This window comes from Narcine bancroftii, chromosome 1 (assembly GCF_036971445.1).
Source record: "Narcine bancroftii isolate sNarBan1 chromosome 1, sNarBan1.hap1, whole genome shotgun sequence".
NCBI lineage: Eukaryota > Metazoa > Chordata > Chondrichthyes > Torpediniformes > Narcinidae > Narcine > Narcine bancroftii.
In genome coordinates, this window is record NC_091469.1 from 456,643,207 (window position 1) to 456,657,507 (window position 14,301).

The 14,301-nt window shown below is 36.6% G+C and overlaps 2 protein-coding genes across 4 annotated transcripts in view; both read left to right on the forward strand.

The window, feature by feature from the left end:
* The window catches only part of nebl (nebulette), a 379,969-nt gene that overhangs the window by 326,709 nt on the left and 38,959 nt on the right, over positions 1 to 14,301 (forward strand). The window lies entirely within an intron of this gene.
* LOC138751820 (nebulette-like) overlaps positions 1 to 14,301 on the forward strand; it is a 101,694-nt gene that overhangs the window by 85,430 nt on the left and 1,963 nt on the right. Inside the window, exon 17 of the mRNA XM_069914654.1 lies at positions 7,189 to 7,281. Coding sequence (XP_069770755.1) covers positions 7,189 to 7,281 — 93 coding nt within the window. The remainder of the gene's footprint in view (positions 1 to 7,188; positions 7,282 to 14,301) is intronic.

Consider the following 14,301-nt stretch of genomic DNA (forward strand, 5'->3'; position numbering starts at 1 on the left):
GGAGTGCTTGCTGTCTTAAAGCAAATAAGGGTGGATAAATCCCCAGGGCCTGACAAGATATTCCCTCGGTTTCAGGGAGGCTAATGTAAAAATTGCAGCGTCTCTGACAGTAATATTTAAAATGTCCATAGCCACGGGAATGGTGCTGAAGTATTGGAAAGTAGCTCACGTTGTTCCATTGTTAAAAAAGGCTCCAAAAATAACCCTGGAAATTATAGGCCAGTGAGCCTGATGTCAGTCATAGGTAAGTTATTGGAAGATAGTCTAGGAGATCGGATATACAATTATTTGGATAACCATGGACTGATTAGGGATAGTCAACATGGCTTTGTGTCTGGTAGGTCATGTTTAACCAGTCTTACAGAGTTTTTTGAGGCGGTATCGGAAAATGTTGATGAGGGAAATGTTGTGGATGTTGTCTACATGGACTTTAGAAAGGCTTTTGACAAGGTCCCACATAGGAGGTTAGTCAGAAAAATTCAGACGCTAGGTATTTTTGGTGAAGTAGTGAACTAGATTCAACAATGGCTGGATGGAAGAAGTCAGAGAGAAGTTATGATTCTGTGACTAGAGGTGTGCCTCAGGGATCGGTACTGTGGGCATTGTTGTTTGTCATCTATATCAATGATCTGGATGATAATTTAGTAAATTGGATCAGCAAGTTTGCAAATGACACTAAAATTGGAGGTATTGTGGACAACAAAGAAGGTTTTAAAACTTGCAGAGGGACATGGACCAGCTGGAAAAATGGGCTGAAAAATGGCAGATGGAATTTAATGCAGACAAGAGTGAGGTGTTGTATTTTGGATGGACAAAGCAAGAAAGGACGTACATGGTAAATGATAGGGAACTGAGGAGGGATCTGGGAATACAATTACATAATTTCCTGAAAGTGGCGTCACAGGTGGATAGGGTGGTAAAGAGAGCTTTTGGCATATTGGCTTTCAAAAATCAAAGTATTGAGTACAGGAGTTGAGATATTATGGTAAAGTTGTATAAGACATTGGTGAGGCCAAATACGGAGTATTGTGTGCAGTTTTGGACACCTAACTACAGGAAATATATCAATATGAGTGCAGAGAAGATTTATGGAGGGGTAATGTCCACATCAGCTGCAGGCTTGTTTGTGGCTGACAAGTCCGATGCGGGGCAGGCAGACACGGTTGCAGCGGTTGCAAGGGAAAATTGGTTGGTTGGGGTTGGGTGTTGGGTTTTTCCTCCTTTGTCTTTTGTCAGTGAGGTGGGCTCTGCGGTCAAGAGATTTCTTTAGGCAGTCCTTGTACCTCTTCTTTGGTGCACCTCTGTCTCGGTGGCCAGTGGAGAGCTCGCCATATAACACGATCTTGGGAAGGCGATGGTCTTCCATCCTGGAGACGTGACCTACCCAGCGCAGTTGGATCTTCAGCAGCGTGGATTCGATGCTGTCAGCCTCTGCCATCTCAAGTACTTCAATGTTGGTGATGAAGTCGCTCCAATGAATGTTGAGGATGGAGCGGAGACAACGCTGGTGGAAGCGTTCTAGGAGCCGTAGGTGATGCCGGTAGAGGACCCATGATTCGGAGCCGAACAGGAGTGTGGGTATGACAACGGCTCTGTATACGCTTATCTTTGTGAGGTTTTTCAGTTGGTTGTTTTTCCAGACTCTTTTGTGTAGTCTTCCAAAGGCGCTGTTTGCCTTGGCGAGTCTGTTGTCTATCTCGACAACGAGATAGACAACAGCTTTGGACACCTAACTACAGGAAATGTATCAATATGAGTGCAGAGAAGATTTATTAGGATGTTGCCTGGACTTCAGGAACTGATTTACATAGAAATATTAAACAGGTTAGTACTTTATTCCCTGGAGCATAGATGAATAAGGGTAGATTTGATTGAGGTATTTAAAATTATGAGGAAGATAGACAGAGGAAATGTAGATAGGCTTTTTCTACTGAGGGTCAGTGAGATACAAATTAGAAGACATGGGTTAAGAGTGAAAGGGGATATGTTTAGGGAGAATATTTTTACACTGGGAGCTGTTGGGGTGTGGAATGAACTTACAGGTGAAGTGGTGAATGCGGGCTCAATTTTAACATTTAAGAGGAATTTGGACAGGTAATAGGATGGGAGAGGTATGGATGGCTATGGATTGGTCAATGGGACTAGGCAAAAAAAAGGTCAGCCATACTAGAAAGGGCAAAGAGGCTTCTTTCTGTGCTGTAATGTTCTATGGTTCTAGATAAGTGATTTTCAAACTTTATGTCTCCACTCACATATTATTTTAAGTAATCCCTTACTAATCATAGAGCACCTGTGACATAGGAATTATTTAAGGTGGTATGCAAGTGGAAAGAAAAAGTTTGAAAACCAGTTCTTGATGTATATTCAAAAATTATCCTTATTACCAAAAATATCATGCCAAAGAATACAAAAAGAAAGCAGGCGATGACCATGTACTTGTGTATATAATTTCAGTAATTTGTAATATCTCATGTGGTGGAGTTCAGTTACATAAGTAGGTGTTAATGCATTTTTCAGAAAAAGATGAATTTTTAATTGTATTATTACTGAAAATCATTATATTGAATTTCTCAGAAATTTGTTTCCAATTGTTTCCAGTTTCCATCAAACCCTCTCATCTTATTTCCTGTTATTTCTGCTGACATTTTTAGCTTCTGCAAACATAAATTTGTATTTTCATTTGGAAAAAGAAGAGTTTCAATGTTGTTTGCATGTCTGCCTTGATAGATACTGCAGGAATTTAGAAAAATGATCCTTGCAATAGGAAACTGTATACTGTATACCCAAACTGATTTAACTGCCCCTCTCTCTCCCCATAGCCCTGTATCAGTCCCAAATAATCCCACTTCCTTGTGCTCTCCCCACAGCCCTGTGTTGGTCTCCATGCTGATCCCACTGCCCCGCTCTCCCCACAGCCCTGTGTCAGTCCCCATTCTGATCCCAGTGGCCCTGCTCTCTCCCCACAGTCCCATGTTGGTCCTCACACTGATCCCAAGGCCCCATTCTCTCCCCACAGCCCGTGTCAGTCCCCACACTGATCCCACTGATCTGCTCTCTCCCCACAGCCCTGTGTCAGTCTCCATACTGATCCTACTGCACTGTTCTCTGCCCACAGCTCTATGTCGTTCCCCACACTGGTCCCACTGCCCCACTCTCCCCACAGCCCTGTGTCAGTCCCCATTTTGATTCCACTGGCCTCATTCTCTTCCCACAGCCTCGTGTCAGTCCCTACACTGATCCCACTCCACTGCTCTCTGCTCAAAACCCTGTGTCGGTCCCCACACTGATCCCACAGCATCGCTCTATGCCCACAGTTCTGTGCCAGTCACCACACTGATCCCTACTTACAAATAAAAAGTTTACATCAGTACTACAGTATTGCATATAGTTTTTTTAAATATATAAATGGTGTTTGCACAATGTCCACATTGCATAATGCCCAATTTCACAGATCATATTAGCTCTCTCTTCTTCTGAACCAGAACTTTCTGGACCTCTCTGTCTGCCTCTCAGGAGACAAGTAATCCTCAGATATCTATTACAAATCTACTGACTCCCATTGTCTGCTGGATTATACCCTTTACCACCCTGTGTCTTTTAAGAATTCTCATTTTTACACTTTCTCTTTCACCGCCACATCTGGGATGGTGGGCAGCACAGTTAGCTTAGCAATTAGCGCAACGCTATTGCAGCTCCAGTGACCCAGGTTCAAATCTGAAGCTGTCTGTAAGGAGTTTAAACATTCTCCCTGTGTCTACATGGATTTCCTCCAGTTTCTTGGATTTCTCCCACCCTTTGAAACATATGGGGGCTACAGGTTAATTGGGGTATTTGGGAAACATGGGCTCATGGGCCTGAAGGGCCTGCTACCATGTTGTAAGTCTAATTAAAAAAAACTCTATTCCCATGATGAGCCTTCCACATCAGGGCACCTGAAATGTTTACTCTTTTCAAGAAATGTAGCTTTTCCTTGCTGTGTTTGATAAAGCCCTTACCCATATCTCATTTTCTTGCACTTCTGGTCTCATCCAATCTCCCAACAGACAAAATGCCTTTAGTTCTCACTTTCCAGACCTCTTAACTCTATGTCTTTAATGAGATTCTACCAGGAACCACATCTTCCCTTTCCCATCCCTCTGCTTTTCACAGGGACCAGTCTCTCCATGACTCCCTGATCTGCTATTTCCTCCCCACCCATCCTTCCATCCCCTTGTGTACTTTCTTCTGTAACCACAGAATGTGGAAAAAATATTCCAGTGTTCTTGGTGAGGCAGAGTTTGACATCCACTTCATCTAACCTAGTCTACTCAAATGCACTCAGTGTGGCTGTGGTTACATCAGTGAGATGAAATGCAAATTGGATGACTACTTCACTGAGCACGTACTCTGGTCTGTAGGTCCAGGCTGGAACTCCCAGTTGTCAGAAGATTCAGTTCTACTCGCCATTCCCACTCTGACATGCCTGTCCTTGGCCTCGTCCATTGCCAATGTGTGGCTAAATGTAAACCTGAAGAATGACATCATGCTCCTCCTTGACTGCCTTAAACCCTATCAAATTTTCAAATTTTAGGTAACCCTTACTGTTTTACTGTTTCCATTCTTTTTTCTCTTCTTCAGTTTTCACTCTTCTTTCTCTCACCACCCCCCCCACCCCGTGCTATTTTCCACCACTTGTATCTCCACCTCTCCATCTTATTCTATCCAGAATCCTAATCCTGCTTGGTCCTTCCCCAACCCCTCCCCCTCTTTTTTCTCCCCAATATACTTGATACTTGATATCACCCCTTTCCACTTTGTCTCAATAAAAGGTCCCAACCAAAAACATTGACTGACTATTTTTGTCCTTGGATGCCGATCCCTCCATCTCCAATCTCTTGTTCAAGCAAGAGAAAAAAATTCAGAGATCAATTAAATTTAGATTCCTAAATGTCACAATGAGATTTAACGAATCATATTTTGTTCTCTGGTCTAATATCATAACATAAATTTGAATAAGCCACTCAACCTTCTCAAGTGCTCCACCATTTAATGAGATTATGTCTGATCTAATTGCAACATTTAATCTGCATTCTTGTTTGCTCACATTACCCATTGCTAAATATTTGAGGAAGAGAGTTCCAAACACTCACAGTCCTCTCAGCAAAATCATTTCACTTCATTTCTGTTTTTAATAGGTGATCACTTGTACTTAAACAATGACTCTGAACTAGATTTTCTTGCAAATGGAAGTGTTCTCTCCATTATCTTTCCTCATGTAAGGAGTTTGAGGAGATTCGGAATGCTACGGAAGACTCAGAAATTTATACAGTTGTACTGTATAGTGTATTCTGGGTGGTTGCATCACTGTCTGGTACAGAGGTACCAATGATCAAGACAACAAAAAACTCCAGAGGGTAATTAACTTAGCCTGTGACATCCTGGTCAGCAGTCTTCACTCCATCGAAGACATCTACAAGAATCAGTGTCCTAAGAAAGCAGCCTCTATCCTCAAGGACCCCACACCACCCAGGCCAAGCCCTGTTCAATCTACTACCTTCGGGAAAAAGGTACAGGAGCTGAAGACAAGCAGTCAGCGGCACAAGAACAGCTTCTTCCCTTCTGCTGTCTGATTTCTGAATGAACAGTGAACCACAGACACTACATTTGTCTTTTTCTTTTTCTTGCACTATTTTTATTTATTTTGAAATGTGATTTAGATAAATATTTGCACTGAGACGCTTACGCAAAACAAATTTTGTGACAGGTTCATGATGATAAATTTTAATTCTGATTCTAAAGATCTTCCATGTTTCAATTATTCCATCTTATTCTTCTGAATTCCATTTATTCTGTTCAGGGTTTCTTTATTTGGCAACCTTACTAATACCAATATTAGTCTGGTAAATCTTTTCTGAACTCCTTCCCAGACACTTCAAGAAGGAAACCAATTCTGTACAAAGTGCACAATGTATGGTCCAGGCAATGCTCGATAGAATTGAAGTATAGTCCCCTGATTTTTGTATTTGTCCTCCCCAGAACTTGTTTCTTTGTGATATCAGAACACACAAATAAATGTTTCTTTTTGAAGTAATGCTATGACTATTGTGTTGGAGACTTGAAATTCTTAAATTTATCAGGATAATGATACAACTATTAGAAATAATTCTAGTGGAGGTGAGCCTATCATCAGATCAGCCATGATCTCATTGAATAGCAGAGCAGACTTGATGCACCAGATGGCCTACTCCTGCTCCTATCTCTTATGTTCATAGAACCCTTGCCACAGAGTGCCAAAAACTTGGATTCAGTCTTTACCTCGGTTGCTCTCTGTGCAGCATTTTTTTCATGTCTTTCTGTGACTGCATGGGTTTCCTCTGGGTGATCTGGTTTCCTTCAACATCCCAATAACTTGTGAGTTGAAAGGTTAATTGTAGGCACTCTATATTTTCCCATTATGAACAGTCGGATCTTGTGACAGTTGATGGCAATGTAGGGACAACAGAAAAATGAAATTCAGAATTAATATAACTGTGTGCTTCATGGACAGACAGAGTGGGCCAACGGGCCTGTTTACATGGTCTATGACTATAAATGACACAAAAACTTCCACTTTGTTTTCATATTTCTCTCTGTTATAGTTCTACACAGCAGACTTAAAGGTAAAGACAAGGTAATAACTACGAATGAAACATTAGAAGTCCTTTTTGCCAAAAAAAAATGTTTCAGCAGTCATATCAATGTAAGTTAGCTTAATTCCATAGATCTGTATGGGTTCCCTTGTACCTTGCCTTCTCTGGGTGTTGTCTGCAAACTGATGCTGGGTTTTGCAGGTGCTTGTCCTGGCAGAAATTGAGGCGTGGCGTAAAAGTTTGCTATGTGGTATTGTGTGGTGCATATGAATCATGAGACTACTGCTATACATGTCAGTTGTATCTGAGGCCCATGGCATCAAGTATCAAGGACTGCAGTTGGATAGCTTACTTCAAGTGCTGTGTGGCACACAAAAGAAAATGTAGTGTCTAAAACTGGGGTAGAGTCTGGGAGAGTTGAGGGTAAGAGAGGGTCAGCAGTTAGAGGCCCAATTAGAGCTCAATTAGTACAAGTGCTGTAGACAGACCATCAGTGCATATTTGGAAATCCTCTGAGAATACACACAAGCTGCCTTACTTGTTGTTATTGCTTTGTCAATTTTTAAAAATATTATTAAAGGTGCTTTATAAAGAAGAGATTGGTGCTGGTACGGCAGTAAAAGAAACTCCAGAAATGAAACATGTTAAAGAAAATCAGCAAAATATTAGTTTGGTGAGTTGGTTTTCCACTTTTCCTCTCAGCCTTGCTCCTTTTCATTTTGTGTCCTTAAATTAACGAAAAAACAATAGCTGCATGTATAACTGGTGTTACATTAAGTATTAACTATAATTGTGGGAATGGTACATATGAGTATGAAAGTAATTGATTAGATTTTGCTAGAAAACAATTCTGACTTTTTAATTGGCTACTTAAATCAGAGATCGAAATATCTGAAGCATTATGAATTGTTTTTGTGGCAATCTAAATATGCTGCTTTTATTTAGTTTCTGTGAAAAGCATTTTGCCCACACTTTCTATGTTATATTTTTCTTGCTACATTCACTGCATTAAATTAGAACTGAGACTTAACAACATGGCGTTTGTTAACATAATTTGATCCATTTCTCTGGTGTAGAAAAATAATTCTAATTGGTCACCCTTCCTCCTCTGTAGAATTAATCATCAGACATGTAAAAAAAGTTAATATTTTATTTCTCTTTTCCTTGATCATGTCTTTCTTTTGCATCACCATCCGATTTAACTCTTAATTCAACCAACCCTTCTTTCCTGCCATTTTTTCCCCTGCTTTCTCAATTTTTAAATCTCATTGGTTGGATACATTAGTTAAATTAGTGTTGTATCTGCCAATCATTTGTATTCAGATGCTCTATTTACTTTTGCTGCACTGTTAATTAGTTTGCACTTCCAGCAAGTTACATCTCAAAAAACATGCTGATGGGTGCTGGAAGAAATCTAACTAATGACATATGTCACAAGATCTGGCCCATGATCTCACGCCTGTTGGGAATAGCATCAGCAGGCAACATATGTTGTTCACTGAGAAGCCTCTCTGCTGGGTATCAGTGCTATCAAACTTTTCATTATATGTTCTACGCTGGTTTTACCAATTCCCTGTTACCTGCTCAGACAAGGTGAAAGCATTCGTTCCTCCTTTGTACCACAGGCTGGTTCTTTTAATTAGATGAACTATATTCTAATAATTTAAAACATTCAAGGACTTCTTAAAGATTAGTCAATTAGGTTTTTCTTATCAAGACATAAAATGTGTAGAAATATAACAGCAGAAATTCTAAATAGCATGTTGGATAAATCAAGCATTTCAAATTATTTGTCAAGAATTCATCACACATTCAGGTCCTTGTTAGTGTATCATCAGGCTGCCACTCAGTAAGTGCTTTGTTATGGGATTGTCAAAATATTCTGTCATCCACAGCTGGATTCCTGTCTGAACATCAGACTGTAACCATGCATGTAAATGCCCAGGGAGCTGATGTTACCTGCCATGACAATACCAGCCTCCACTGCTGGTAGTATTGTGAGTGGTGGGGGGGGGGGGGGGGGGTTGGGAAGCAAATTGGGAATAAGCTATCAGATTGATATAATTGTCACCCAATCTTTCCGTCAATGCTGCATTTTTGGAAAATTGAACATTTTTGGCATCTGCTATTTTTGTTTCTCGTTCATAAAACTTGGCTAGTACTAAAGGTAAAATTATACAGAAATGAATTTCAAGTCAAGTTTATTGTCATCTACATAAGTACAACCCAACGTAACAGTGTTCTCTGATCCTCGGTGCAAAACATGCAAACATACAACTAGACATAACACACAGACAAGCAATGGATATGCAGGATAAGTATTTTATCTATAAAAGTAAATAAATACATAAATAAATATTGTTTTGTGAATATGAGGGTCTCAGATAGTTGGTGTGAGCAGTTCCTTTGGTCATTCAGCATTCTCACTGCCTGTGGGAAGAATCTGTTCCTCAGCCTGTTGGCGCTGGCTCTGATCCTCCTGTATCTCTTTCCCAATGGGAGCAGCGGAAAGATGCTATATGTGGGGGGAGAGGATTTCCTTCAAATTGGAGTAGGGTTTGCTTTGCTGGAAGGCCTGGTCCACCTTATGATAAGAACTTATTTTGCATCGTGTTGTCAAATTGGAGTAGGGTTTGCTTTGCTGGAAGGCCTGGTCCACCTTATGATAAGAACTTATTTTGCATCGTGTTGTCTGACTGAGGGTGTGTGAGATTTTGGAATAGGAATTGATCTTTAGCAAGGTGGATAAGGTGCCAGCAGTCCTGCATGAATTGATTCACTTGGAGAGGGAATAAAGCCCCTAATGCATTCTAAAAATTAAGATGAAGTCACATCTTTGACCGATCTGACACCAAATACTGATAAAATTGAATGCACAGATCATGTTGCTTACAATGCAGGCTGGCTGAAAGTGTGCCTGAAGAAACATTGATGCACAATCCTTGCTCATCATATTAGGTGCTACTGCTCCATTATACCAAGGGTTAAATTCAACTGCTGTTGTGATGCTACTAGGTATAGATCTGTTTGAAATTGGATTTTATTTTTAAATCTAATTTCTAATATGGCTTGCTGCTTCAGAAGTGGTTTTTCTTACAAATTGAGCATAGTTTGATTTTTGGAATGGGGAACATTATGAAAAATTAAATATATTTTGTCAATGGCATCATGAGTCATAGCACAAATCAGGCCATTTGGCCCACCATGTCCATGTTGGCCATTAAGTACTTGTATATGGTAATTTCAAGTTCCAGGATTCTGCCCCTAATCCTCTGTGCCCTTGTAGTTCATATGTTCAACTCATTGCCATTAGGATGTTGTGCAAGTGGCTAAGTTCCATCCTTTCCTTGGGCAGTGTGTTTCAGATTTTAACCATTCTATGGATGAATTTATTTTCCATAAAATCCCTTGCTTGTCACCTTCTCCTACTTTAAAGCCATAGTTCTGTGGTGGGAAGAGTTTCTTATCAGTTACTCTTTCTCTGTCCCTCTTAATTTGTGCACATAGCTGATTGCTATAAATTAACTTTTATGATTACATTTGGATAAATCAGTGAATCACCCTTCCTGGGTAGTAATAGAATTACAACTTACTATAAAATCTCTATGCTGGCAATTTTAGGACCCTCTTTACTATTTTCCTTTCCTAATTATCAAATAATCCACTGATGAAAAATAGATTGAGTTTAGGCTCAGTTTAATAAATACTTGGGTTTCAAGGAATGGCATAGAAAAAGTATTCAAAGTTTCAAAGATCTTTTTATTCAAAACAATTTTGCTTCTTTCAAACAATTGTCAGCAGAATTTAATATTTCCAATAAGCATTTTTTGGAGATGGCTAATATGATGAAAGATTTGAATTTAGTTGATATTTGGCGTAGATTTAATCCTACACAGAAAGACTTTTCTTTTTATTCTTCTCGACATAAATCTTTTTCAAGACTTGATTATTTTTTAATTTTGGCAGATTTACAGGATAAGGTTATATCTGTGGATTATAAGGCAAGGTTAGTCTCGGACCATTCATTGTTATTACTGGAATATCAAAGTTCTCAAGTTACACAACATACTTTAAGATGGAGATTTAATACTATGTTACTACAAAAGCCAGAATTTATTGTTTATTTGAGAAAACAAATTGAGGATTTCATTGCTAATAATGTTCACTCTGTTTCTGATCATTTTGTTTTGTGGGACGCAATGAAAACTTTTTTACGAGGTCAAATTATCAGTTATGCATCCAAACTGAAGAAAGAGAGAGTTAGAGAAACTGAGGATTTGGAGAAGAAAATAACAATCTGTGAAAAAGAATTTCAAAAGAAAGCTACTGAATTCCAAAAGATCCAATTAACTAATTTAAAGTTGAAGTATAATAAGTTACAGTCATATCGATTTGAATGTTTGTTGAATCATTCAAAAAATAAATTTTATGAATGGGGTGAGAAAGCTCATAAAGTATTAGCTTGGCAATTAAAAAAAAAACAGTTATCTAGGATTATACCAGCTATTAGAAATAAATCGGGTATTACTTTTAGTCAAAAAGAAATTAACGATGAATTTTGTAATTTTTACAAAAAACTTTATTTGACTGAATGTAAAGAGATAAAAGGAGATGCAATAGACTCTTTTTTGAAAAATATTAATTTACCACAGTTATCTCAAGAAGACAGACAAGAGTTAGATAAACCTTTTATCGATAGTGAAATTGAAATGGCTATAAAAGATATGCCAAATGGAAAAGCGCCTGCTGGAGATGGTTTTTCTATTGAGTTTTACAAGACTTTTTATGTTGATATATCTTCCTTATTTAAGAATGTAATACAACAACTTTATGATACTTTTCAATTACCTGAGTCCTGTTCTAATGCTATAATTACAGTTATACCAAAAAAAAATAAAGATCCCTTACAGGTAGCTTCTTACTGTCCTATATCTTTGTTAAATGTAGACTATAAAATAGTGGGTAAAGTTATGGCTAATAAGTTGGCTCAGTATTTACCAAAGATAATACATCGTGATCAAACAGGTTTTATAAAAAATAGGTATGCTTCGAATAATATTCTACGATTAATTACTTTGATAAATAGATCTAAATCTCAGAAGAATTATCCAATGGTGGTTTCATTGGATGCAGAAAAGGCATTCGATAGAGTAGAATGGAAGTTTTTATTTTAAAGTACTTGAAAAGTTTTTGTTTGGTCTCTCATTTATTGGTATGATTAGGGCTCTGTATAATGATCCGAAAGCTAGAGTTGTTACTAATGGTTTGCTTTCAGAATCCTTTAATTTAACAAGATCTACTAGACAAGGATGTCCATTATCACCCGCCTTGTTTGCTTTAGTTATTGAAACTCTAGCACAATTAATACGTCAGAATGATAGTATTAAAGGTATGAGAGTCTTGAATGAAGATTATAAAATAAATTTATTTGCGGATGACGTTTTGCTGTATTTGGTGGATCCTGATGTTTCTCTGCCAGCACTTCAAGATTCCTTAGAGATTTATGGTCATTTATCTGGTTATAAGGTTAATTGGACTAAAAGTGAAATTTTATCAATTAGTAAAGATGATTATTCAATGTTTAGAAATATTACGAATTTGAAGTGGACGAAACAAATTAATTAATCTTAATACTGACTACCAAACTTTATATTCACTTTATTATCTTCCTTTAATGAAGAAGATTAAGGCAGATTTAGTTAAATGGAAAGATTTACCTTTGGGTTTATTAAGAAGAATTAATACTATAAAAATGAATATTTTTCCTCGCATACAATATTTATTTCAATCAATTCCTTGTTGTTTACAAAAAAAGATTTTTTAAGGATTTATATAAAGTAATTAGGGATTTTTTGTGGAAAGGAATATTTCCTAGGGTGGCGTTGAAAAAATTGATGTGGGACTTTCAATTTGGAGGGTTACGGCTACCTAACTTTCAATTTTATTATGAAGCAACTCAATTTAGATTTCTTAGCCACACAAGATACGCCTAGTTGGGCACAGATAGAATTGGCAGTTATTTCTGAAAAATTTTCGAATGAATTTTTATTTCGATGGAATAAAAATTTGTTACGAACTTATGATGTACCAATATTGAAACATTTAATGAATTTATGGACAAGTAAATTACATAAAATGGGATTGAAAAATAAGTGGTTGGGAAGATTACCATTATATAATAATCAACTTGCTCCTTTCACGGTATCTAATACTATTTTGAAACAATGGGAGGAGAAAGGAATACATAATTTAACTGTTTTTTAGAAGGTCATTTTTGTTCTTTTGTAGAATTGCAAAAGAGATTTGATATAAGTGGTTATTCTATATTTGTGTATTATCAGTTAAGATCTTTTGTAAAACAGGTATGCGGTCGTCAAATGAATTTACTGTCTGAAACTGATTTTGAGAAATATGTGCTCTCATTTCCAAAAAAGGGTTATATATCAGGTTTGTATCGTATTTTATTGGAAAGTGAAAGTAAAATAGATTGGGATAAAGATAAAATGAAATGGGAAAAAGATTTAAGTTTAACAATAACTGAAGAAGATTTGTCTGAAATCTGCCGTTATTAGTGTTCGAAAATTGATTAATGCTAGATTGGCGATGATTAATTATAGTTTTATACATCAATTATATTTAACACCTGAAAAATTAAAAAAAATTGGTTTTAGTAAGTCAGATCTTTGTTTTCGTTGTGATCAGGTTTCTGGTACTTTTTTACATGCTGCCTGGTTATGCGATCGGTTACAACAATTTTGGAAAGGTATTCAATCTGTATTTAATAATCTATATGATCTTCATATTGTATTAGACCCTGATATATTTTTATTAGGGAATATGCAACCGTTGATTGATTTAGAATTAGATAATTACCAGATCTCTTTTATTTACTTAGCGCTGGCAGTGGCCAAGAAATGTATAGCGATTACTTGGAAGAATAGAAATGTATTGTCTTTAGATAGGTGGTATTCAGAGATGAAGTTTTGTTTGGTTATGGAAAGAATATCTTTTTCTATACAAGATAAGATGTCTTTTTATGAGTTAAAGGGGACCCCATTTATTGATTATATACAATTGAAATAAGTTTGAATTAATCATTTTTTTTCTTTAAAAAACTTTTTTATTATATATTTTTTCTATATATATGTTTTCTTTTTTTCTTTCTTTTTTTTCTTTTTTTTTAGTTTTTTTATTAGTTGTTTTTTTGTTTAAGTTCTTTTTGTTTTTGTTTTTTCATATATATTCTTATATAATAAATTTTTTTTGGATTAATAATTAATACTTAATTAATATTTTTTTTGTTTTTTTTATATATATCGATTTTTTTTAAAAATATATATTTTTAATTTTTTTTAATTATACTAATAGTATTAATTCTTCACTCTTTATTGTGGGGGTGGGGAGGGGGGATTTAGGGGTTAAAAATAGTTTTTTTTTTAGTCTTAGTTTTTAGTTGTTAGGGGGAGATGCCGAGATTGGTATTGTATTAACTATGTTACTTTGTACTTGTATTACTTTATTTTGTATTTTTTCTGTACGTGAATTACTTACTTTCTTCATATGTTAAAATTAATAAATAAAGTTTCGAAAAAAAAAACAATTTTTGGAGATATTTACAAATTAGACATTTTGATCAATCAAAGCTTTTGGATTTTCCACAAATTTCTAAAACTAAAACTCTTGATCTGCTTTT